Here is a 27,326-nt window from a genome sequence, read left to right on the forward strand (position 1 = left end):
CATTGTGAAAATTGATATCTTATCATTTGTTAAATAAAACCTTAGTTATGTCGGGTCCTCGGGCCTTCTACTTTGGGAAAATTAACATCTGAAGTTATTATTCCTAAGTATCAAACAGAAACTTGGTTAAGTATAGTCCTCGGACCACACACTTTGTGGAAATTGATATCTTACCATCTGTTAAATTGAATCTTAAGTTGTACATCTTCAAGTGTTAAGCAAAAATTTTGTAAGGTATGGTCCTCGAACCTTACACTTTACTAAAATTAGTGTCTCAAGTTACAAAGTTTAACTATCATGGGAGTTTCCAAAGTAAGGCACCGTATGCCATCTAAACTAAGTTAGTTTTTGTCAGGTTCTTGAATGTTTTACTTTGCACAGCAAGTATTTACATGGCTGTTTAAAGTTGTAATTGTTCAACTGTTGAAGTTAGACTTATTTATTTTTGTTTTTTCTTTAGCTATGTGCTAGTGAGAACCTTCATGGCAAGCATAAAAAAAAATGACAAGGTAAAACAAACACAACTCAGATGAAAATCGGATAAAGCTGTTTTTCGTTAATTGTCATGGAATACATCATTACATAGAAAATTGGAAGTACAGAGGGAAAGAAGTCCTAAGCTTGGCCCTAAGCTTGTGGAGGGGGGTCTTGATGGGAAGTACTGTCAGCCTCGGTGCTTTTCAACTCCAATTCAAAGCCAGACAAGAGTTGTTTCCCTTTGTCTGTTGTAGTCGTTGAAGGAATGATGGGCTCCACACTTTGGCTTTGTTCCTTCTCAGCACCTTCATACCCATCTTTTTCTTTATGGGAACCTTCAGGTTCTGTAAGATCAGGAATCAGTTCTGGCACCACGGGAGGAAGAGCAAGAAGAGCTGCCTTAGGAGGAGAAGCAACACCAAGAGTCTACTCTATCTCCTGTATGTTAAGGGGAAGCCAAACGTTCTCGGACTTCCTTAGCTCGGAAGCTAAAAGAACCCCGGCTGCGTTTAGAGCCTCCCCCCAGACCTGCTGACAGTATTCTCGGCACAAGGCCGTGAAAGCTTCTGTCAGCTGGTCTTATGTTGCGGCTACCCCTTCCTTATAGCTCGCCTGCTTCGCAGCCTCCAGTGAATGCTTGAAGTTACGCGCTTCCTCCTTCATCCGCGCAAGCTCCTTCTCCAAGTCAGAGCGTTCCCTCTGGGCTTGGGAAAGCTCATCATCCTTTTGGTGAAGAAGCTTACGTTGCCCCTCCACTTGGTTCCTCATCGTTCTCAGGCTGGCTTCGGCACCGTCCTTTTCTCTTTTTAGATCGGCCAGCTGAGAGGTGAGTTTCTCATTTTCTGCTAGGGCCTGGCATAGGGACTTTTCTGTCTCTTGCCGGATCTCCTGTTCCATTCCAGCTTGCTTCCGAGAATCCTCCACGAACTTCTCGGCAGCGAAAACTTCTTGGATGGCTTGTGATAAAGTGTCAGGGGGTTAAACACAGTAAAGTATTTACAAATAACCCTAGATTATAAGTACGAAGTGAAACTTACCAGAGCTAAGTCCCTTTTCAAAGAAAGGAACAGCTGAGGCTAGTTCATCTTTTTCAAGGCTTCCATATCCTTGGGCAGCAGAAGAGGACGCTCCAACGCATCGACCAGGTGGAGGGCATGGCCTTGTTGGAACACCCTGATGTTGGACTGGAGGGGAATTGGTGCTCCGTCCAGTCTCAGTTCAGGAGACCACATAGCCAGTGCTCGGCACACCTCGACCATGTCTTTGATTTCCCCACTTTCAAGTGAACGGGCGCGCCCTTTGCCCTTATCCAACTTCTGCTGCTGAGCCTACTGTGGCTGCTGTTTTAGCTTTTTTTGTTTATCGCCACCAGCCCCCTTGGCCTCCACCTTCCTTTTCTTCTTAGGCTCTTCAGCGAGAGGCTTGGGGTCGGCTGGAGGAGGGGGTGGTGGCAAGGACAGGGGAGCTTGAGATCCCCTCGCTCCTTTCTTGGCGACTTTCTCGCCTCTCACGGTGAGAAGGCCCTTAAGCACGTCCATATCTTCTTCAATGGAGCTGTTGTCTGGACATGCAATCACTAGGCCGGCAATCCCAGAGGTCTCGGCGGGCTCTTCTTCCTTGTCAGAAAGGACGAAAAACTGGCTTGCTCGAGGTCTTTGGACGTCCTCAAGCTGAAACTGGTTTATCTCCTCGTCCAACGTGTTTGACGAGGACACTTACTCCTCTGGGATAACGGTTGCCTGAGAGTGTGTCGCGAGAGGGACCGCCGCGATGGGTTGCGTGTACAGGATGGTGTGGAGGTCGTCGGGAATATCGTGGTCGGCTAGAAAATGTGGTCTGGCTACGTTGATTCTCCTACGCCTCCGGTCACCCGCGACAATTGCGTTCTCTATCTCTTGGAAGTCCGAGGATATAGGGTCGTACCCAAGTATCAAGTGAGCCGCTCTGAGCTGCAGGTCTTCACTCACGAAAAATTCTGAGCGTAGCACTCGGTTTAAGTCAGCAACGTTGCAGTGGCTCAGGCGTGGGCGCACGTATTGTTTATCTGCAAGAAAAGACACCAAAAATAGACAGACATGGTTAAATCTGTAAGGCATATGACAAATCAAAGTTAAACAGTTTGTAAAGGTAAATAAACATTTCAAGATGTTTAGATGGGGTTACGGGGTTGGGAAGTTAGATCCTAAGGAGTCACACCTGGATCTCCCCATTCGACTGGGCAGTGGGGGCCATCGTGCCAGTTGCCTGAGGCGATGAGGTAGTCGTCCTTCATGCCTTTATTGGACTAGGGCAGACAGGAAATTAACCTAACTATACTAGATCGGGATTTAATATAATATCCTACGCTTGTAAGCTTATGGCATTCGTACTTAAAGACGACGTCATGCCAAGTAAGGTTTAAGCCTATCTACTCGTTTAGAGCGTCGACACTTCCTAAGACCCTAAAGACATTGGGTGCGCACTAGTCTGGACACAACCGGTGGTTGCGAAGGTATTCCCTGGTTACACTTCTCATAGGGAGGGTCATCCCACCTTCTATGAAGGCAATCATGGGGATAATGACCTCTCCCGTCTTCCTAGACCCACCCACGGCTTCCGCCGGACAGTATCTTAAACCTACGTCGCTAGGAATGTGGTATTTGGCCCAAAAACCTTCCATCCCAGCGGCGGTGTCAACTAAACACTTAAATCTACCCATCTATAAGAGGCGAAATGACGAGTTTTAAGAAGGAGAGTGGTTAAGAAGGGAGCCGAGGATAGAATCCGAGGAGAAAGGAGTAAAGAAAAAATTAGGAACTTACGAGTTTGAAGTTGTGCGAGTTTCCACAGGTTTCTGCAGAGAAAAGGCAACGACTGATGTTTTGATATGATTAGGCTCTGAAGAAATAAATGAAGGCGTATGTTTCCAAGGTGTTATGACGTGCGGGAAGCGGCCTCGAAATTGCATCCGTCTCGCCCAAATTTTCGGGGGCCGACAAGAGCCGTTGGATGCTCATCTCACCGTTGAACGTGGGGAACAAGGTGTAACTTACAGTCATAAATGAGCGCGTTTTGAAATTCAAAGCGCCAAATGGCATCTTCTGGGACACGAAACGATCTTCACACGCGTGGCGACTTACAAAACGTGTGGGGAAAGTCCTCGTCGAATCAAAACCCTATTTTCCCTCCTCAGATGCTGAAAATAGAGTTTTGAGGGGCTATTGTGGGGAGTAAAAGGACCCGAGCAGGTATTTGGGCATTTGGGCTCTAACAAGAAGGGCCAATCCGTTCTTGATGGAAAGCCTGTTAGTACTGCAAATCGGCCCATACGCCAAGGGTCCGAGGATACATCCGAGAATAAATTTCTCCTCGGATAGACCTAGGAGAACTCGGAGATTCGCTATAAAGATCAAGGTAGAGTTTCAAAAAGACTGTTGGTTAAAAGGGGGATCCCTGTACCCTCTAGATGCACCGGTGTTAGAGAAATATCTTAGAAAAAGGCTGTCACCTCCACATTAAAGATCTTGCACCTACCTCCCTGGCCGCATTAATGGGGAAGTGACCCCTGAACAGTGGAACTGAATCTTCTGGCTGCTATTTAAAATACTTGAAGAAGGTGGTGTCAGGGGAGGAGGAGAAGATTTGTGCAACACGTGAATAAAGTACCAAGAGAAAAAATATCTAAGGAGGGGGAAGGCCAAAGAAAGGGGGATCGGTCAGTTATCAGGAAAGGAATTAAGAATTGTAACCTTCAAGGGAGAAAGGGAAATAATACAGAAATTGTTCTCGGCTTATGTCAGAGGAGGCTCCTTTGCAATAATCATTTACTATTTACCAGTATTTTTACACCTTAGCCTGTTCATTAAGTTTCTAGTACCCCTAACTAGATTTCAGATCCACACTCTATAAATTTCATTGTTTAAGGCACATTGGGCTTGAGCCCATAGTTGTCTTTGGGTTCAAGTGCAATTGTGCACTTACACTAGCCATCCTAGGTTTTCTAACCATTCTAGATTTTATTTTTACTATTTAAGCTCATTGTGGCTTCTAAAGGCAGTTCAATTTTTCAAACTAATAAAATACAAACTTTGTCTATTGTTTTCTTTGGTGGATTCCAGACCTATCATATTGTGGATTCGAGGTTTTACTATCAGAAAACTAACAGTTTAGTTCTTGTTCCATCAAAGAGAGTATTGTGTGTATTTTCTTTAGGCTTCCACGTCATCAAGATTATACTTGAATGGAGTTTATGATGCATCGTATACATAAATTCAATGCACTTCCTCTATAGAGTATTCCAATAAAGCTTCTTAATGGGACAATAGAAGAATATTCATATTGTAGAAGCCTCATTTTTGAAATAGTAATCAATCTAGGGGCAAAATTGTAATTTTTCAAACACTATATGAGTAAAAATGTTATTTGAATTATTTAATGAACATGAATTTCACTCTAAAATATAATTGAGTTCACAAAAATCAAAACAAAATGTCAAACATGATGCTCAAACCATGTGATCAAAACATTGAGCCACATCAAGATTCAACGATTAATATGTATTCTTACACAATATGACATAAACCATATGATTATGAGTGATTAATTCTGATTGGTCCTTAAGTAGGATAACTAGAATTAATTATATAAGGATGTAATTAATAATAATCATAAAATTCTACAAGATAAATCATAATTTTTTATTTTATTTTCCCTCCTTGAAGAAGGGGAAAAGTTAAAGATTATAAATTGAAAATCGTTAGGATAATATTTCAATTATCAAGTGGCTTCACAATACCTTTAAAACTCGTAATTGTATAGTGAAAAAAAAACCCATCAAAATTTAAAATTGGAATCAAAACAGCCCATGACACAAGTATCGATTGACACCTCTTCCCAAAAACATGGGTGCCGAACGACACTTATGTCCTGATTACCACCAAATTTGAGTTTGTGCATAAGGATAAAAACAATTTCAAAAACTAATGGAGAAATGGAAATGAGGGAAGTTTGGACCCTCTAATCCATTCCCCTTTATATACATATATTAAAAAAGAAAAACACTCATGAACAAATTAAAGGACTATTTTTTTTTGGTGGCTTTGACACTTACTATAAAAAGTTGAGTAACGAGGCACCGCAAAAATTTACTAAGAAAGGATATTAGGTTGCACATTTATGCAACATTATTTTTTTTTTGAAAAATAGCCTGGGAGCAGATTGAGTAACACAAATTAATGGACATCAAAGTCGATCAGGGCAGCAATGTCTAGAGGCATGGCAGCCAACCATACCTGGCAACTTGCAATGTTCTTAGCTTTTTTGGCTAGAGCATCGGCCAAAAAATTACCAGAATGGTGAACATGAAGGAAATTAAAAAATGAAAAACCATAAGCTAAACACTGAATATCATCTACGATGTTTCCAAATGAAGATAACGCTGCGTTTCCCTTATGGCCTGTTTGGATATTTAAAAAAGGAGGGCGAGTAGAGTAGAGGGAAGGGGAGTAATTCAATTACCTTGTTTGGGAGTTTTTTAAGGAAGGAGGGGGAGGGGTTTGAAGGGGTTTCAACTACCTCCAACCCCCTCATTTTTAATTCTCCCAAATTGGAGAGATTTGGAGGGAGAGTAGAGCACATAAAATTATTGATAAAGTAAATTACCTAATTTACCCTTATTATATTTATAAAATTACAATGTTAAAAACAAAGGGAAGGGCTAATTACTCCCTTCCCCCTTACTAATTATAAAAACATCCAAACAAGGTGGAGGGTAATCATTCTCCTCTACTCTCCTCCCCACTACTCCCCTCCCCTCTACTCTCCTCCCTCTCTAAACTCCCAAACAGGCCATTAAATACCGCGTTAATGATTGTAGCCAAATCTCCTTCGAAGGTCACACTGTGAAGACCAAGTTCGGTAGCAAATTGGACTGCTCGACGACAAGCTAGAGCTTCCATATCAGCAACTGAAGAAGACAACGGAATTGGCATTGACAGCGCACCAAGAGCTACACCACGCCAATCACGAACTATTACACCAATTCTAGCTGTGTCTGATTCTGGGGGGTGCCACTAATGCAACACGACAGACCACGGTAGAGCTGGCTCATCGTACTAGATTGCAATGAATTCCTGGAGCAATGAACCTGCTAAGGAGCTGATGCTTGAGATGGGATGGGCAGACCGACCAAAGTGGATTGCATTACGACGATTCCATAAACACCAAGCTGTCACTACAAACATCTCCTTTCTGAAATCCTCTTGTACTTGCATAAATCTGTTAAGCAAATCACAAAAATCCAAGGGAGGGGGAACTATCGAGGTCTGAAACCAATGGGAAAAGTTCCACACAAGTACTACTTCTTTGCAGAAGCATAAGGCATGAATAGCATCTTCAATTCTGGAGCCTCATTGCACAACTCACATAGGTCAGATTCTGCAATATGTCTTTGAACCAGGTTGCATTTAGTTGGCAATGCATTATTACAAGCTCTCCCTGCAAGACTAGTTGAGGCTGAGGCAACCAATAGCTTGTAAGCACTGCTTACAAGCTATTGGTTAGAGGTGCGACAAGTAGTAGCTCATGGGGCAGAAACAAATGTTGTGCTTCTCCAAATTTCCACAAGTCCAATTCCAAATTAATAAGTGAGCTCACCTTTGTTTCGGGCAGAACTGAAGGGAGAGGTGGGACAATCGACAACTGGGCTTCACGGGTAGCCACTTATCTTCCTTAATCTGGACTGATTGACCATTCCCAATACGCCAAATCATACCTTTCCAAATAACATCTTGAGCACTAAGGATACTCTTCTAGGCATAGGACTCGATGATAGAATCCTTAGCCTCAAGAATAGAGCAATTTGGGCAGAAATGAGCTTTGAAAACTCTATAGCAAAGAGACTCAGAGTTGTGTATCATCCGCCAAACTTGTTTAGGTAAAAAAGCATCACTAAACCTCTCAATTTATTTGAAACCCAAACTAACGAAATCTTTTGCTTCACATAACCTCTCCCAACTAACCTAATGCACCTTCCTCAAGTCTCCATTATAACCCCACCAAAATCTGCAAATAAGAACTTCTAAATCTTTAATCAAACCTTTAGAGAGCTTAAAGCAACTCATTGTATAAGTCGGTATGGCTTCGATAACAGATTTGATGAGGACCTCCCTACCTGCTATGGATAGCAACTTTTCCTTCCTGCCTTGTAATTTCTTCCAAACCATTTCCTTAAAATATATAGATGAAGCTTCTTTTTTTATCTCTTCCCACTAAGGCTGGCAACCCCAAATATTTTTCAAATTGTCTAATTGCCGGAACTCCCAATAGAAGTTGAATCCGAGCTTGGATTGGTTGAGGGGTATTTGAGCTGAAGAAAATATTAGTCTTCTCCCGAATAATTTTTTGACCTCATCCTCTCTCATAAATTGTAAAAGTATACATGATCTTCTGGCATTCATCTTCTATAGCACGACAGAAAAGCACACTATCATCTTCATAAGTGGGAACCTGAGGACCATTTCTTCTAATAGCCACACCCTTAATACTCCCATCAACCTCAACCTATTGTAATAAGCTTTGTATTCACATGGCACGCAAAAGAAACAAATAGGGTGATAGAGGGTTACCTTGGCAAAGACCCCTTGAAGGTTTAATGTTCCCAGCTAGTTGCCCATTAAGGAGTACTGAATAAGACATTGAATTCAGGCATGACATAATGATTCTGACCATCTGTTCCTCCAGACCCAGGTGATGCATTAGTTTCTCCAAGAAGCCTTTTCTATCCGGTCGTAAGATTTACTCATGTTCAGCTTAAGAGCCACATAACCCAACTTGCCTTGAGCCTTTCTCTTAAGATAATGAAGAGTCTCAAATGCCACAAGGATGTTATCAGTGATTAGCCGACCCGACAGGAATGCACTTTGGGAATTTGGAACAGAGCTAGACAAAAACTTCTTTAAGCGATTAGCCACCACCTTTGCTATTAGCTTATAAATGACATTGCATAAACTAATGAGCCTAAAATCTAATATTTTCTTTTGGTTTTTTATTTTTGGGATAAGAATAATGAAAGTAGTATTAATGGATTATGGGACAATACCTGAATTCAGAGCTTGAAGCACAACTACAATGACATCATCACCCGCAATGTGTCAAAAGGACTTATAAAAGATAGGGGACATACCATCAAGACCCGGTGAGGTAAGCGGCCCCATTTGGTTTAGAGCTTTAAACACAAATCCAACTTACACATTTAAACATTTCAATCATCTACATAAATCAAGCTATAACACACATCACAACATCCTACACTCATCAACACGCACAACTCCCTCCACTAATCAAGTGAAAGATTTGTGGATTAAGAGATTCAGCACATCTTGTTTTTTTTTTTTATAGAGAAACGAGAGATTCAACACATCAAAGAGGCATATCTATTTAAAAATCCACTGTCAAGCCGTTTGAAGGAGGTAGTGCATGAAGGTATAAAAATCTCCATGAATTTAATTAATAAAATAAACTATGATATGAGATGAACATTCCTGTGTTTCCGAATTGCTTAATGGTTATTCCCTTTTCGCAATAGATCCTCATAAATAGGCTATAGTCTCTAGCATTTTTTAAAAGACAAAATTTAGCTACAAAAATTAGTTGTAACCTAAGGCTATAACCTTACTTAATAAAATAAATATTACTACATATTTTAAAAGTTTAACCGTTGAATTATATGTTTTTTACGCTCTTAATACATATGTTAAATTTTGTGTCAATCGGATATGATTTCCTATATGATCTATAAGCTTATATTTTATGCATAATTTTAAACTACAAAAACTTGCAATTTAAACAATTTATTGATGACATAGTTATTGATCTTTAGTTTTCTAGAAATTTTGCAAGCATGAATGATATAAGAAGAAGATGTAATCTAATGGTAGATTTGTCAAAATTCACCATTAATAAAAAGATATTGAGCAAAGTTGTGTCCTAAAACTATAATTAATTTTGTAGCTAAATTTTGTCTTTTAAGAAATATCTATTTTTAGACACTTTTTATACATTGATCATAGTTTATCATCTCAACAATTTTTATAATGTTATTTTCATCTTCAAAAGTTTAATGGTGTCAGTTTAGCCTTTACCATTCTTTCTCATTCACAGAAATAATTGATGTGTTTGACAATATGTTCATGTTGTCCACCATCATAATAATAGTAATAATAAAATACTAAAGTTATTACCAAATGTTACTATAAGAAGTTTAAAAACTAGAATAAGAATTAATATTTGACAGTGCGATAAATAATTTTTTAACTATTTTTATTCAAAAAATGGCATAAATTAATTTTAATTGTAATTAAATGACATGTAAGCATTTCGCGAAACTACAATGTTAGTCCCTCAAGTTTACCCTATGTGCGCAATTGGTCTCTTAAGTTTGAAGCGAGCATAATTAGTCCCTTAAGTTTTAAAATTGAGTTATATTAGTCATTTTACTAACTACTGTTAGTGGTGTTACTTACATGGCTAACGGAGCTATGACTTAGCATTTTTTTAATGACATAGCTTTTTTTATTAAAAAATTACAAAATAAATTTACAACCTGGTACCAAATTTTAAAAAAAAAAAATGCAAAGCGAATAGAAAACATTAAAAAATGCAAAGCCACACGGGTGTGTATATCATTCCAGGCGGCGTCAAGTTCAGTCTGACCTCCTCCTAAACCGTGAAAGCCGCGAAGAAAGTCGAAGTGAGGTTGATGTCGAGGGGCGTTGTGGTCCACAAATGGCTGATCAAGGGGTCCCAGATGGGCATTGGTCTGTGTGTAAATTTGCCCGTTGGAACTGGGGGTTATAGATGTAGGAATCTCCTTATTTTCCTATTAATTAATAAACAAACAAAAATTTGAGGATTTTGAGTTTTTATAAAAGAAATAAATTAAAAAAGAGAGAGAGAGAAGAAGACCTGAATCTTAGAAGAAGAGCCAAATAGAGTGTTGGCGAGAGCAACAAGAGGATTAGAAGATGAAGAAGAAGAGCCTGGAACCGCACAAGCAACTCCACTGGTTACAAGATCATGCATATCCATAACTCTCTCTGATAATTATTAGTTTCCAACAACTCTTCTTCTTCTTTCTCAATTCTGATTCTTCTGTTTTTTATTTATTTATTTATTTGGTACAAGTTGTAAATATGGTTTGTGTAAATTTGTTTTGTAATTTTTTAATAAAAAAATGTCACATCATTAAAAAAAATGCCAAGTCATTGTTCTGTTAGCCACGTAAGCAACACCACTAACGATAGTTAGTAAAATGACTAATACAACTCAGTTTTAAAACTTAAGGGACTAATTGTGTTTGCTTCAAACTTGAAAGACTAATTGCGCACATAGGATAAACTTGAAGGACCAACATTGTAATTTTGCCTAAGCATTTCACTAGTCATACCATTAGTTTGAACTAGGAGTGTGAAAATGAATAAAATAATATTAGGACTGTGAGCAAGTGTCAGGTTAGGTCAATTTAGAGCCCAACTACAACCCAAATCGACAATTCGGTTTTGTAACCTGCACCTGCCCAAAAATTTGGATTCTTATTGGATTGGATCCTCGGGTCTCGATTGGATCAGTGTGTTTTTTTCCCAAGTTGTTTTGGACTTTTTATTTCCTTCCGATTTTTGGGTTCCTTTTAAAACTTTTTTTATTTATTTATATAAGATAGAAATTCTACTCTAACCTAATCTAAGTATATGAATGTATGTGTGCATGTAAAATTTCTTCTTGAAAACTTGAATCTCGACCCCTGTCCCTAGTGGCGGAGCCAAGGGGGGCTGGGGGGAGGGGGCATGACCCCCCTTAGCTTTTCAAATTTCCATTTTAAAATAGTCAATATTTTCGAATAAGAGTATAAATGCAATAACAATTTCCTTACCTGGCCCCCCCTTGAATTTAAAACTCTGAAATCTCAAAGTCTAGAATTTAGAACTTAAACATTAATTTGGCCCTCAAAATTTTTAAGTTGTACAGAATAACCTCCAAAAAAAAAAAACTTAGTACAAAAAAAAAAAACCAAAAATGACTTCCCATATTCATTATTCAAGCCCATTCCTTAGCCCGTGGCCTCACTAAATGCTAACAAAACCCTAAAATTTTCCTTTAACAAATTCTAAATCGCCCAAAAACTTAGAACAAAAGGACAAAATAAAACATATTTGTGGTTACTGTGTAAAGTGTAAACACCTTCCATATTGACTATATCCTCATGCCACCACATCGCCAGTCACCTTGCCATGTTTTCATCTCATCATCTACTCGACTCCCACTCTAGTACAACACCCACTAGTATCTCTCTCTCCGTGTGTGTGCCTCACTTTCTGTTTCTCTCTGGGTGTGTTGCGTTTACTACTCTGTTTTTTACTCTTTTTATTTTTTATTTTAATTTTATAGATGTTCACTGCCCTTCTTTACTTTGGAGATATGTTTGTTATTAACTTAATATTGGGAAATAATGGTTTTATTTTTGATGTTGAACCTCCTAGAAAGGTTTAAAGATTTGAAATCAAACAAATAAACAGAGCTTCTTTGAGTCAATGATTTATAAATATATATATATATATATATATATATATATTTGAACTTAAGAGCTTTGTTATATATAGCTTGGCCCCCCTTGAAAAATTTCTTGGCTCCGTTACTGCTTGTCCCCTCACACCTCATAAAAACTTATACTTCTGGAGTGACCATCGCGATAAAGGTGTATGGTAGTGGGTTCTTTTCTTTGATATTGACATTCATGATCTCTTTCCAATTTTAGAGCTTGACCGAATCTTAACATTTAAGACTCAATATTTTATTACTTCTCAATTGTCAAGTTTCATTTGAATTCAAATTGAAGTTTCAAGAGAAAATCAGCATTAATGACCTAATTCATTGAGAAAACACAATCTGAATTTATTACCCCTCTTGATTGATTTTCTTCCAAAAGAAAAGTTTACATTTAACTCATTTAGCCAAATTCATAATCTATCATGCACGTCCAAATTCAAAATAGGATTTAAATTTGGAATTAAGCTCAAAATGAGGAAGAATAGTTATGGAACCTTCAATTTTTAGAAATACCACACATAAAGACATTACTCAAAAAGAAACTTTAATTTTCAAACTTTCAATACATTAGATTTAATTTGCTACGGTCATAATTTAAATGGAAAGTAATTCAGAACTTTTTTGTTTATTTATATAAAAAATAAGTGATGATGTTTAGATGGAATATGAGTCATTATTTATTTTTAAGCTATGAGCCTAAAGACACGCAGGTAATTTCTTAAGCGGTGAGACATGCAAACTTGATTTCCATTTTTTAACTTAGCTTTCTTTTGGGGGTTGAGTTGTATAGATTATACTATTATAGAGGACTCAGCTCTTGTTAGTTTTCATCCACCTATAAAGGCTTTCATTCTCTACTCAGCGTTATTTACTAGGTTGACTCAGCCATTTTAAGTCTTTCAGTTCTAGACAATTATCCCAAGTTTCTATGTTTAACAATTTCAAAAAAAAAATTAAGACATCCAATCAACAGAACAAAGAAATGCAAAGATAGAGTGGTGTGTAAGGAAATCAAATTGGCAATTGCATATTTCCTAATTCAAGTTTAATGCACTAATTTTCCTCCCAAAAAAGAAAAGAAAAGTTTATTGCACTAAAATCTGATATGTTAACTCAATTGGGTCAATAATGCCAATAAATTTTCTTTTAAAGTTTAGTTTAAATTTGAATTAGATTTAAATTTTGAAAGTATAAAAGATATTTGGGTCTTAAATGAGGAGATTTGGTCAAGGTTATAAATTGAAAAAGAAAATAAGAGGAAAAATGAGAATTTCTTTAATATTTATAATCAGAAATAAAAATATTCACAAGACGATTTTTTGGTTTAAGAACACTATATTAGGATATATAACAGGAAAGAAGCCAAAGGTGAAAAACTCAAGAGAGGAAAATTAAAAAAAAAAAAAAAATAGGAACGGACAAATTGGGTTAAACTTGAGACCAACCTAAAAATTCTTGAGCGCTAGACCCAACCTTGAACCGAATGTTTACTGACTCACCTAAAACCCTTTGGGTTAGGTTGTTCCTTACTCACCCCATCTATATATATTGAGCGTTAGACCCAACCCTGAACTGAATGTTTACTGACTCACCTAAAACCCTTCGGGCTAGGTTGTTCCTTGCTCACCCCATCTATATATATATATATTAAGTGTTAGACCCAACCCTGAACCGAATGTTTACTGACTCACCTAAAACCCTTCGGGTAAGGTTGTTCCTTGCTCACCCCATCTATACACACACACACACACACACATACACACACACACATATATAACGAAAAACTATTACATATTTTAAAAATGTATAGTTTAAAAAAAGTGTAAACTAATACCATGTATAATTTAAACATCTTCTTAAAAAATGTATAATTGAAACCATATCGTTGTGATTATTTTTAATTGTACCCGTGTATATGCATGAGACTATATACTAGTTTATTAATGATAAGGGTGGACATAAATTGAAATAATTTAACTTGACTAAATGTAGCCTAAGAGTGTGTTGGGATACCACTTATATGCTAAAAAAATGAAAACTTATTACTGAAAACATTGTAGCAAAATATTTTTTAAACAATCAAAACACTATTCACGCGTTTTGTGCAACTTGGCTGGTCCATGAACAATGCCATGGGACCAGGCAAACACAAATGCAAACTGTGAAGAAGCAGTACGCAAATGCACACTAAATTAAAATTGAAATAGTTTATCCCAAACACAATCTAAACGCAATCTAAATTGAAATAATTAGACTTGACTAAAATGAAATCATACCATGTGAAAGCTATGGAGATAAGATGTGTTATAATTGTGATTATTATTTATTGTACCCATGTATATGCATGAGACTACACACTAGTTTATTAATCATAAGGGTGGACATAAATTGAGATAATTTAACCTAAGAGTGTGTTTAAATATCGCTTATTTGCTAAAAACTGAAAACTTATTGCTGAAAACACTATAACAAAATATTTTTTAAACAACCAAAATACTATTCACATGTTTTGTGCAACTTAACTGGTCCATAAACAGTGCCATGGGACTAGACAAATACAAACGCTGAAGAAGCAGTACGCAAATGCACACTAAATTAAAATTGAAATAGTTTGTCCCATACACTATCTAAACGCAATCTAAATTGAAATAATTAAACTTGACTAAAATGAAATGGTACCATGCAAAAGCGTTGGAGATAAGATGTGTTTCCTGCAAATAATATTTTATGCAACTTTAGTGAAGCATCATGCTCCTTGTGTTAAGCGATCACGTTTTTTTTTTTTTTTTTTGGTTAAAAGGAATATATATATATATAAAGACTAGCAAGTGCTTCCAAAATGTTTCCCCATTTTTGTTTGCACTCGCTAAGGCAGCAACTACATCAGATGGGGGAGAATCAAAAAGTACAAGATCTTCTTGCAAATTACAACCTATTCTAACAAGTGCATTAGCACTTGTACTTGCCTCCCTAAAAAATGTGCTTCACTGTGGCGTGGGGAATCTTCTCCAACAGAAAGCGATCACATTTTGCATGTGAAAGTTGTTACAAAAATTAGAATTACTTTTTCTTTTTCTTTTTTGTAATAAAAAATAGGGTTAGCTAAGTTACACCAGCTTTCGAGCAAGCGTTAAGACTCGCGGGCCAATTCTTATGGATGCCCACCAATGAAAGACTGCTGACAACTGGACTTGAACTTAAATGAGTTAGATGAAGTGCCTGAGCCTTACCAACTGAACCGTCCCCATTGGCAAAGTTAGAATTACTTAATTTAAGCAGATCATATGCAAAGTTGTTACAAAAGTTAGAAGTATTTAATTCATGGAGAAATGATATGTCCACAACATTTTTACAACAAATCTTAAATGACAGGTTATTACTAGTTGATATTGGTGGGGCAAAAAATTAATTTTAGTGTTAAGTTCAAATTTGAACTAATAATAACTAACCACCTATCATTTGTTGTAAAAATATTGTTGATGTAGCATCTCTTTAATTCATGACAATGATTATCAAGCACATCAACTATTGCATGCTTATTGTACATACATTAATTGTCGTGCCGAACTGAAATTATATTTCTTTATTTCAGTTAAGAGAAATGCTATATCCACAATATTTTCACAACAAATCTTATATGACAGGTAGTTACGGGTTGTTATTAGTATGGTAGAAAAGTAATTTTGGTGGAAGGTTCATTAGAACTAATAACAACTAACCACCTATTATTTGTTGTAAAAATATTGTGAAAATATTGTGGACGTAGCATTGTGGAACATTAATTTTATGGGATGTAAAATCATATATTAAAAACACATTCTGATTGTTTATGAAGTGTGTAATAAAAAGTGTGCAAAATTTTGCCTTCTTTCTATATTATAGCAAAATTTAGCTTTCTTTTTATATTTTAATAATTACATTCACAATATTTTTACAACAAATTTTAAACGTAAGGTTATAATTAATTCTCTTCATTTACCGTGAGAATGTCCAAAGTAATATTTCTATTATTATTATTTTTCTACAAATGATGTACGTGATTCACATGAGCAATAAAACAGCAGGTCTTCATATAATAATAATAATTGTCCAGACCAGTGCTCGAATCTGTCAGCATAGGTCCACATCTTATCTTGGAAAACAAAATAAAAGTTGGTAGCCAGTTGTTGTCTACTAGTACCACAATAATTTAGGCTTGTATGATATAGTAATTTAATAACATGTATTCAGTTTTTTAATAATATTATAAGTATTTTTATTCCCTTTTTTTACTTATATATATTTCAAAAATATACAAACAACGCTAATAGAAAAAACCAAACGACCCTCAGTCCTTACCAATCCACTAAACAAAACTTTCAGTTTGTGAACACAAAAGAGGTTCAACTCAACTTAAAACTTTCCGCAATGGCCTCTCCCATACAATCCCACCAAGGCATTCTTGACGGTAATTTAAAACAAGAAGAAGAAGAGAGCTTCCCCTATGCTATGCAGCTAGTGAATTCTTGTGCACTTCCCATGGCACTGCAATCAACCATTGAGCTAGGCGTTTTTGACATCCTAGCCAAAGCGGGTCCAGGAGCCAACCTCTCTCCCTCACAGATAGTAGCTCAGATGCCCACCAAGAACCCTGAGGCAACCGTGATGCTGGACCGCATTCTCAGAATGCTAGCCAGTTACTCTGTTCTTGGTTGCTCTGTGGTTGCTGATGAGTTTGGTTCGTACCAGAGGCTCTACAGTCTTTCTCCTGTGTCTAAACATTTTGTGCGTAATGAAGATGGTGTGTCGTTGGGCCCATTAATGGCCCTGCTTCAAGATAAAGTCTTCTTGGATAGCTGGTACGTGTTGTCTTTTTTTCCTTTTTACCCATTAATGGCCCTGCTTCAAGACAAGTTCTTCTTGAACCTTTTTTTTTTTTTTTTTTTTTTGACGTTTTTATTTTTGGGGTCCATTAAGAGGTAATCTTAGAGCAGAGATTGACCCCCCACCTCCAACAATTTTGCCAAATTTACTCTAAAAAAATCTCAACTTCTCACCTAAAAACAAAAGAAGTAATCTTATAAGAATAAAGTTTAGCTACAAAATTTGTTATAGCTTAAGGCTACAACCTTACTTAATAAAATAAAAATTACTACATATTTTAAAAATTTAACTGTTATTGCATATTCTTTACGCACTTAATACACATGTCAAATTTTGTGTCAATCGGAAATTATTTATTAGATGATCTATAAGCTTATATTTTATGCATAATTTTAAATAACAAAAACTTGCAATTTAAACAATTTATTGATGACATAGCTATTGATCTTTAATTTTCTAGAAATTTTTCAAATATTGAGGATATAAGAAGAAGATGTAATATAATGGTGGATTTGTCAAAATTTACCTCCAATAAAAAAATATTAAACTCCAATAAAAAAAATATTAAATAAGGTTGTAGCTTTAAACTACAACCAATTTTCTTGCTAAACTTTGTCCATCTTATAAATAAAAAAGTATGTGATGGCATTTATAAGATAGACAATTCTCAAGAAACTTTTCTTTTGACAAAATCTTCCCTCTCATGTGAACCAATTTTGTAGCTAAATTTTGTCCATCTTATAAATAAAAAAGTATGTGATGGCATTTATAAGATAGACAATTCTCAAGAAACTTTTCTTTTGCCAAAGTCTTTCCTCTCATGTGCCACTTTATAGTTTTGCTATATATATCGTACACATTTTACAGATGAATTCAGATTCTCTAGATTCCCTTGGATATTCTACTAATAGATTTCCTTAAATCCTAACAACTCTTTTATGATTTAAGGGCCTTTTGCCACATTCCACTAATAATAATCTTAATTGTTTTGTTTGTAACGTTATTTTATTATTTTAAAAGTATTGTTAGTGGAATGTTAACATGGTAGAATTTAGATCTTTAAATCATAAAATAATGGTTAGGATTTAAGGAAATTTATTTGGTAAAGTACTTAAGAAATCTAGAGGATTGGAATCCTTGTTAACAAGTGTCACGAAGGCACAAATACTTAAACTGTGCTTCCTACTAAATAGTTAAAAAACAGCATGTGCACACAAAAACATCTTTTATCATAAAACATCTTAAAAATAAAATTTCAGTGTTTTTGTTCTTTTATACAACTTTTTTTTTTTTTTTAAGTCTAAAGAAAATTAAGGGCAAACATAAAAAAAAAAAAAAAAAAAAGAGACTAAGGGTTTTCTCAAGTAAGATTACTCTTTCATTTATTATTATTTATATTTATAATCATTTGTTTTGAATTAGGCCAAATGGTTGATGAGGATTAAAAAATTAACAACCTATCGACTTATTTATAGGGTGATTTTACTTTTATTTATCTTTCTTGTTTCTAGTACAACTACAAGATAAACATTTTCAATCATGAATATTGTTAAAACTAGGTTTGGCAACAAAAAATAATATAATATTTTAAAACTATTGACTTTGTAAATTGAGTAAAAAACTTTCTACTAGTATATATAGTGCATTACCAATTATAGATTATTTTCAGGATTTAGAACACTAAATTTCATTTTTATAAATGATTGATTTAAAATGTATAAAGAGACAAATCATGTGTGCCTTTAATTTTGTTAACATTGAATGGATACTAATTTTTCATAGCATATCTATCATGTTTTCATTGATTTTTTTTTTTTTTTTTATAAGTTTATGTTTTCATACCTGTCCTTGCTACTCTCTTTTCCTTCCAAGTTTCTATTTAATTATCCAAAAAAAAGGGACAACTTTGGCAGTGGCACTGTCTGGAAGTGAAATTTGTTATGAAACGCTATTAATGCATAAGTGGAAATCCTATTTAAAGAAATTTTATTTAAAGAAAAAAACTGAAGAATTAATATAATATAATTAGACCTAAATTTATTAAGCTAATACTCCAACAAACTAATTCACATGCTATTAAAATTTTAAATAAATGATATATGTGGTATCTAACCTGAACTTGTTCATAGGCACCAATTGAAAGACGCTATTCTTGAGGGAGGAATTCCATTCAACAGGGTCTATGGCATGCATGCCTTTGAGTATCCCTCCGTGGACCCCAGGTTCAATCAAGTTTTTAATACAGCGATGCTCAACCACACTACTATTGTTATTAAACAAACCCTTGAGTCTTACAAAGGTTTTGAGCAACTCAAACAACTGATTGATGTTGGTGGTGGGCTAGGAGTTACTCTTAACTTAATCACTTCCAGATACCCACACATCAAAGGCATTAATTTTGACTTGCCTCATGTTATGCAACATGCTCCACCTTATCCTGGTATTACTTTAATTCATAGTTTCCTTTTTCATAATGGTATTTTCCTTTTTCACTAGTTTAAAATTTGATCAACATATAGTTTTTGTGGAATAATAATGTGTATATGAATAATTTTAAAAGCCTAGAGAGCCTATGGTGTATAAATAGTTAAATACACAATATATGTAGATAAAGAGAGGTGTTAACTTATGTTGCAGGTGTGGAACATTTAGGAGGAAATATGTTTGAAAGCATTCCTAAAGGGGAAAACATTTTTATGAAGGTTAGTTCCATATTTAATTTGTAGGCATCCTATTTTGATTGACCTATTGCCATGATTTAAATCCAAACTCGTAATGCTTTTATTCCCATTGGATTGTCTCAAACTCTCAATTAGACCTTATCAAAAAGTGAAATAATAATAATAATAATAATAATAATAATAATTCCTAAGGCCTCATGAGATTCACGAGGTTCTAACTTTGAAACCTTTCTAGCAAGCATCTTAAAAGATTTCTCATTGTAATTATGTAGTATGTGTAGGAAGAGAGACTAAACACACTTGGTGAAACAATCAAGTGCTCAAAAAACTTTGTACACTCTTGACAATAGTAAATAAATAAATAAATTAGATCTCTTCCAATTGATATGGAAATGGAGTCAAATTACAAGAACTCAATAGCCACATCAATTGGGATTGGGATTAAGTTATGACATATGATCTCACTTTATAAGCATTATGGACAATTTTATATATATATAAAAGTATGGACAATTTCTTTGGTTTTTTTTACAGTAATGCCCTTTAGTATTAAATGTTTCGTGCAAAAAATGAATATAAAAAAATAAAAAAAATGATGCCATAATTGGTTAATTTTGTAGTGGATACTTCATGATTGGAATGATGAACATTGCTTGAAACTGTTGAAAAACTGCTACAACGCTATTCCACATGATGGAAAGGTAATAGTCATGGATGCAGTTCTTCCAATTACACCAGATATTGGCAGTTCTACAAAGTGCACCTCTCAAATGGATGTGCTTATGATGACTCAAAACCCAGGAGGGAAGGAAAGGACTCGACAAGAATTTACTGCCTTGGCAACCAAAGCTGGATTTAGTGGCATCAAATATGAATGTTTTGTCTGTAATTTTTGGGTTATGGAGTTCTTTAAGTAAGATTTGCTTGTAATATTTAGGAATGCATCCTTCATTTCTCTGAACCTTAAAATAAAGATGCTCACAACATAAAAATTTGATCCAAAATTTACAAGTTCAAGTTGTTAGTTGTTCATGTTCAGTCGTAAAATGAAATCCTAGCATCAAGAAATGCCTAAATTTTGCCCCTGCTGAAGGCATGAAAAATCAATGTTGTACTTCTGGAAGCATATTTCTGTGATACAATCTACAAAAATCGGGGAACCAAAACTAACATTAACAGACCCCAAAATCAATTTGTGAAGAGATCAAACAGCTAGTGAGTGAGCAGCTCTGTTAGCACTTCTACTTCTACTGATGAGACATTGTTTTTATTTGGATCATAAATTATTTAACCAAAATTATATTTTTTGACGTAAGTGGTGAACCAATATATATTGTTCTTTAGGATAATTTATAAATTTACTAATAAAAAGCAAATAGATGTGTTTAAAAATCCCATGCCAGAATATTAGGTACATGCATTTGTTGCCAAACTATAACAAGCTCACTAAACACACAGGCATTGTATCTTTCAAACATGAGACCAAAAGCTGAACATGAAATCTCATTTAACTCTAGGCTTGGGTTGTTTCTTCGTATATAACTGGTAACTGATGCTGAAGTTTGCCATGAACCAAAGAGGATTTCATGGATGAGGAGAGGAAGTGGAGCAGGGAGGGAGAGAGTGGTGGGTTTGGGTTTGGCCACAAGTTTTGGACTTTGTTATTGTGCTTTTGATTTTTTTTTTTTTTCAGCCACGATTTAAAGCCTAGATTCCGTTAAGTGTAATTGGTTTTTCCATATTTTCATAGCTAAATCATGTCATTAGGGTATGTTTGATAACTGTTTTTTTCTTCTTATTTTTTGTTTCTAAAAACAATTTTTTACTTTTGAGACTATAAAACTTGTTTGGTAACCCCAAATAAATAGAAAACGAAAATTGTTCTCAATAGGAAATTGAAAATAGGCAAAAGACTAGTTTTTCTCAGCTCTCTTTGGAAATTTGAGATTTAAACCTTTTTTTTTTTGAGTTACCAAACAAGTTTTCTCATCTAGAAAATACAAAATAGTTTTTGAAAATAGAAAACAGAAAAAAAAATTGCCAAACATATGATTTGTCTTTATGCTGAAAAACTTTACCTTTTCAACTTAAAATTATGAGATGATTGATTTATAAAACATCATTCGGCACAATAATGAATAATGCAAAGTCTCTGATTTCAAAGATCGTGGTGGGACATGCAAGAGCGTGGTAGATTCTATATATTGTATCGCATTATTTCAACCCCCACCCCCCTCCCAATAATAATAATAATTTGTTGTGTCAAAATCATCCCCCCCCCCCCCAATTACAATATCCCATACTTTTTTGTTTGTCTCTATATCCCATACCTTTTAATAGTGCCTTTGGATGTACACTAGGGAAATGGAGATGGCCATTATTTATAATATTTTGATATTTAGAGAGAATGGGTTTTTTCAACTACCACTATAGCATGCAACTAGGATGCAAGGATGTTAAACACCAAGGCAGTATCTCCGGGTTGGGAGCATTTATGGCTAGATGATTATCCTATATTTCTCCCGTTATAAAGAATTGTTTAGTCCATTGGACTAGGTTCTTTTTTTTTTTTTGGGTAAGAAAATAGGACTAGGTTTGCAAACTATAATGTAAGAGTTTTAATGTGTAACAACCAATTTAGTGCTTGTTTGTTTCAGCTTTTAGAAGCTAAAACGCGCTTTTAAAAAAAAAAAAAAAAAAATGTTCGTTTGGTAAGGTTTTAAAAGTTGTTTTTTTTAAAAAGCTGCATTTTCATTTGTGAAGGAAAAACCCAAATTGAGAAAGCAACAAGGAGCTCCATTGCAAAAAAGCTCTGGAGTGCGTTTCATGTTATCGTTAGAAGTTGTGCAAATTTCCTAAATTGCCCACTAGTTATTCTTAAAAATCCAATTTTATCCCTTAATTTGCTTATAACACAATTTTACACAGTGAAAGTGAGCACCAAAAATCAAAGATTGCAGCAGCAGCCCCAGAGAATCAGAGCAGATCACAAATTCACAAACAAGCTTGATCAACGGTGCAGCCCCAGGTTCCTTTCCTCTGTGAAAATTGATAAACTGAGCAGGTGAATGAAACAAACGATGAAGAAGATCTAAAGATGACAAGGGAGAAACAAGAACTTGAGAGCTCTAGTAGCACAGCAACGAAAAAGATTAAAAAAAAAAAGAAAAAAAAAAAGTAAAGAAGATGAAGATGAAGAGAAAAGACAACGATGAGAGGAAATGGAAAAAAGAGAATGTGGTCCGATATATGTGGTGGGGGGTTAAAGAGTGAAAAAGGAAGCTTCCTTGCAAAATAATATTATTAAAATAATATCAATAATATATTTTTATTTTTATTATTGTTATTATTATTAAGTAGTTTTTTTTTTGAGTAAGTATTATGAAGTGGTTGATTTAAGTATGAAATAAACTTATTTATATATACGTTGTTATTTTTGGTAATTTACCACTTAAACCGTCATTTTTATAAGTGCTAGCAAAAAACTTAGTTTTTTCAAAAAACACTTTTTAAAACACTCAGTTTTTTCAAAAAGCCTAGTTTCATACCGCACTTTTTAAAATTCACTTTTTCAAAAAGCACAATATCAAAAAGCTAAACCAAACTCACCCTTAAATAGAATTTTGACATGTCAAGAATCGTGGCAGAATTTAGTTTTCAAGCCTAGGGCACCACCCAAACTTCTAGGGTTTCATGCTATTAAAGCCTAGGTATATAAGAAACCTTATAGGACGTGATTACAAACTTTGGAGAGATGTGCCTTTGCATCTAGAATTTGGCATCAATCAAAAGATCCAAGTTCATAATTCTGAAAATCTAGTGATCAAGACAGAGTTTTTGCAGTTTGATTACAACAATGTTTCTAGATATCAAATCTTCAAGTGGATACTAGAAATCATGAGCTGTTTATTCATATTTAACAGAATTCACTAATAGAAGAGTTAATGGATTTAGAATTTCGTATGGTCATATTAGTAAGTACTAAAGGAGGTAGCAAATTAAAATAATATTGTAGTAGTAAAAGAAAAAATGAGCCATTAAATTTTCAGATAAAATAGTACATATTACGGGTATTTTAGACCATCAACTAAAACGGACACCAAGATTCTAATTTATATAAATTTTATATTGTGAAAAAAAATTAGAATTAGAATTATAATAATTTTTTTTTCTTTTTTTACCTTTAAAACTTGGGTTCGTATGCTAAAGCAATTTTGTACGACATAAATTTCATATTCTGACACCTCAGTTCTTTCTTTTGTATCAACACGCGCCAATTTGAAACCTTTCTTTAGTAATTACTCAATTCTAGTGGGGAAGTCTTTTCTTTTCTTTTTTTCTCTTTTTCAAAAGGCAAATAAAGCAATGATTTGTATGAAAAGCAATTTAGGCAATTAGTTGATGTTGGCGATAGTCTTTTAACATTTCTTTAGTAATTACCCAATTCTAGTGGGGAAGTCTTTTTTTTTTTTTTCAAAAGGCAAATAAAGCAATGTTTTGTATGAAAAGCAATTTAGGCAATTGATTGATGTTGGCGATGATCTAGGAGTTACTCTTAACTTCATCACTTCGATATCCCCACATCAAAGGCATTAATTTCGACTTGCCTCATGTTATACAATATGCCCCACCATATTCTAGTATTATTTTAACTCATAGTCTTTTTTTTCACAATATTATTGAGGAATTTTCTTATTTTATCAATTTAAAGTTGTAATAACCATTTTCTCAACAAAAAAAAAAAAAAAAGTTGTATTAACCACAGTTTTAAAAATAGGCACGGTCAATGAAATATTTTTGCTCCCGGTTCCCATTTTTTTTATCAATTTTTAATTAGCTCTGGCCTGTTTTAGGGATTTTTATTGGATTGGATTGGTGACCGGTTCCCAGTTCAGCCAATTCGACCAGCCGGTCCTATTTTAAAATGATGGGATCAACATATGAATTTTATGGAATAATAATGATAATATCATCATTTTAAAAGCCTAGATAAGCTGTATAAAATATAAATACAAGATATGTAGAAAAAGAGGGGCGTTAACTTATGTTGCAAGCGTGGAACATTTAGGAGGAGATATGTTCGAACGTATTACAAAAGGGGACAACATTTTCATGAAGGTAAATTTCAATTTTAATTTGTAGGCATTTTTGTTTTGATTGACCAGTAACCATGATTTAAATCCAAATACATTGTGTAACACATAAATGCTTTTATTCCCTTTAGATTGCTTCAAACTCTTGATTTGACCCCTTAAAAAACTCCAAGGATCTGGTTTAGTGGTTGTTAAGGAACTCATAAGATTCATGAGGTCATAAATTTGAAACATCTGACTAGCATTTTGGAGTTACCTCAAAGGATTCCTCCTTTTAATTATATGTCGGTGTGTTAGAATGGAAGCTAGACACACTCGAAGGAACAATCAAATGCTTAAAAGTAAAAGCCCTGCACACCCTCGACAATATATAATAAATAAATAAATAAATTAGATCCTGTCCAATTGTGATGTGGCAATGGCAATGGCAATCTTTTGAGAGTAAAAAAAAAAAAAAGGATGATTTAAAATTGTGACAGTAATGCCCATTGAGATCAAATGTTTTGCGGAAAAAAAAATGCATATGAATTTAAGAAAATGATGTCTAATTGGTTAATTTTGTAGTGGATACTTCATCATTGGAATGGTGAAGATTGCTTGAAGCTGCTGAAAAACTGCTACAACGCTATTCCATATGATGGAAAAGTAATTGTCCTTGAGGAAGTTCTTCCAATTACACTAGAGAATAGCAGTTTTACAAAGAGCACCTCTCAAATGGATGTGGTTCTAATGACTCAAAACTCAGGAGGAAAGGAAAGGACCCAACAAGAACTTATGGCTTTGGCAGCCAAAGCTGGATTTAGTGGTATTAGATATGAATGTTTTGTTTGTAATTTTTGGGTTATGGAGTTCTTTAAGTAAGAATTGCTTGCAATATTCACGACCTTGGCAACCAAAGCTAGGTTTAGTGGCATCAAATATGAATGTTTTGTCTGTAATTATTGGGTTATGGTGTTCTTTAAGTAAGGCTTGCTTGTAATATATAGGAATGCATCCTTCATTTCTCTGACCCTTAAAATAATAAAGATGTGCATGCATCAATGATAATACCAAAATCGTCAGCTAAATTGATTGTCCAGATAGGATCAAGGAAGACAATACCGTACCGTACTAGCCCGTACCGGCCGGTACATACCGTACTGGCCAGTGCACCGATACAGGTACACCATCTATTTCGTACCAGGAAAAATACTGGCCGTACTGGCCGGTAAATGAATAACGGACCGAAACATGATTTGCTGCATTTTTTTTGGGTAATTGGGGCAGTTTTTTAAGAGTGGGATGGTAATTTAAATTCCTAATTCTAACCCTAATTACTAATTTAAATTCCTAATTCTTTGTATGTAATGAACAATTAAGTTTTTTGTTTTTTATATTGTGTTTTTTTTTTTGTATGCAATGAACAATTGAAGTAATGTTTAATTGTAAACAGGGATTTTTGAGGTAATGTTTTGTGGTAAATAGAGATTTTGTGTGCGTGTGTGTGTGTATATATATTTAATATATAAAATAGCGGTAAACTCGAAACGGTACACCGGTATTGACCGAGATCCGAAATATATCGTACCGGTGGCCAAACCGGTACAGCCTCCGGTACGATATTGACTTACTTGGATAGGATGCTGCTCAAGCTCGTCAGGGGTACCTGCACGAGGGCAAAAAAAAAGTTTTACTCGAGTGGTCATTGGTGTGATGCCGGCCATTGAGTCCCCAATGGCAAAGTCAGATGAAAGTAGAGTAGTGATAATTGCAAGAGCTCTAATTCTGTTATATGTGAGAAATGAGTGAACACCTTCTCTTGGGATTCAACAATGTGTATATATAGGGCATTCTCTTCTAGTTGTTGGTGGCATTAAAAGGTGGCTTGAATGCCTTTTTGTAACGTCTCTAGGTGGTTTTAATGAGGTGATTTGATATCATCTCCAACGGCCATATCTCCTACATTCATTGGTGAGTAATGATTTCTCATTGAATGTACGCTTAATGGCATTCCCCTTCGTCCAGTGTTGACCTATCTGGACGAGGGGATTTATTTGGTTCGTCAATCAAAAAAATAATAATAAAGATGCTCACAAACCCAACTTAGTTGTTCATATTCTGTCATACATTGAAAGCCTAGCATTTGGAAATGCCTAAATTGCACCAGCCAAAAATGTTGTATTTCTCACAAAAGAGCTTATTATAACCCCAACAAGGGATAAATGACAATAGGAAATTTAGGATTTGAAAATTTTTTATTTTATTTTATAACTTTTGTTTAGATCATTAACCATGTCTGTCATCTAGGAGATGTTAGTGTAAATAGTTTGCATTTTAGGGGAGGGGAGTGTTTCATTCTAAGCTAAAGAGAAAATGAGTGCAATAACAGAAAACCTTTGGGAGGTTAATTTTCACATTTTCACTTATACATTATTAAGACTCAATTATAGTTAAGATTAAGAGCTGGGTCATGGGATCTTTAGTTCAACCAATGGGCAAAATAAAAACTTTAAGAAATAAAAAAACTTAAGTTTATGAAATCTTAAGATAAAATGTAAATTTAAAAATAAACATACCTAGTTTTCAAAAAAAAAAAAAAAAAACCTAAGTTATTAATAAAATTGATTCTAAACACCAAAAAACATAAAATAGA

General features: G+C 34.8%; 1 protein-coding gene across 1 annotated transcript; it reads left to right on the forward strand.

Moving 5' to 3' along the window:
* The first annotated feature begins 16,381 nt into the window (after positions 1–16,381).
* Positions 16,382–20,644, forward strand: LOC142638962 (cathecol O-methyltransferase 1-like). The gene is made up of 4 exons (XM_075813037.1): positions 16,382–16,895; positions 19,050–19,360; positions 19,558–19,622; positions 20,222–20,644. The coding sequence occupies exons 1-4, from the start codon at positions 16,465–16,467 to the stop codon at positions 20,516–20,518; spliced, it is 1,104 nt and encodes a 367-aa protein (XP_075669152.1). The 5' UTR covers positions 16,382–16,464; the 3' UTR covers positions 20,519–20,644.
* Positions 20,645–27,326: the final 6,682 nt, after the last annotated feature.

This window comes from Castanea sativa, chromosome 6 (genome assembly GCF_040712315.1).
Source record: "Castanea sativa cultivar Marrone di Chiusa Pesio chromosome 6, ASM4071231v1".
NCBI lineage: Eukaryota > Viridiplantae > Streptophyta > Magnoliopsida > Fagales > Fagaceae > Castanea > Castanea sativa.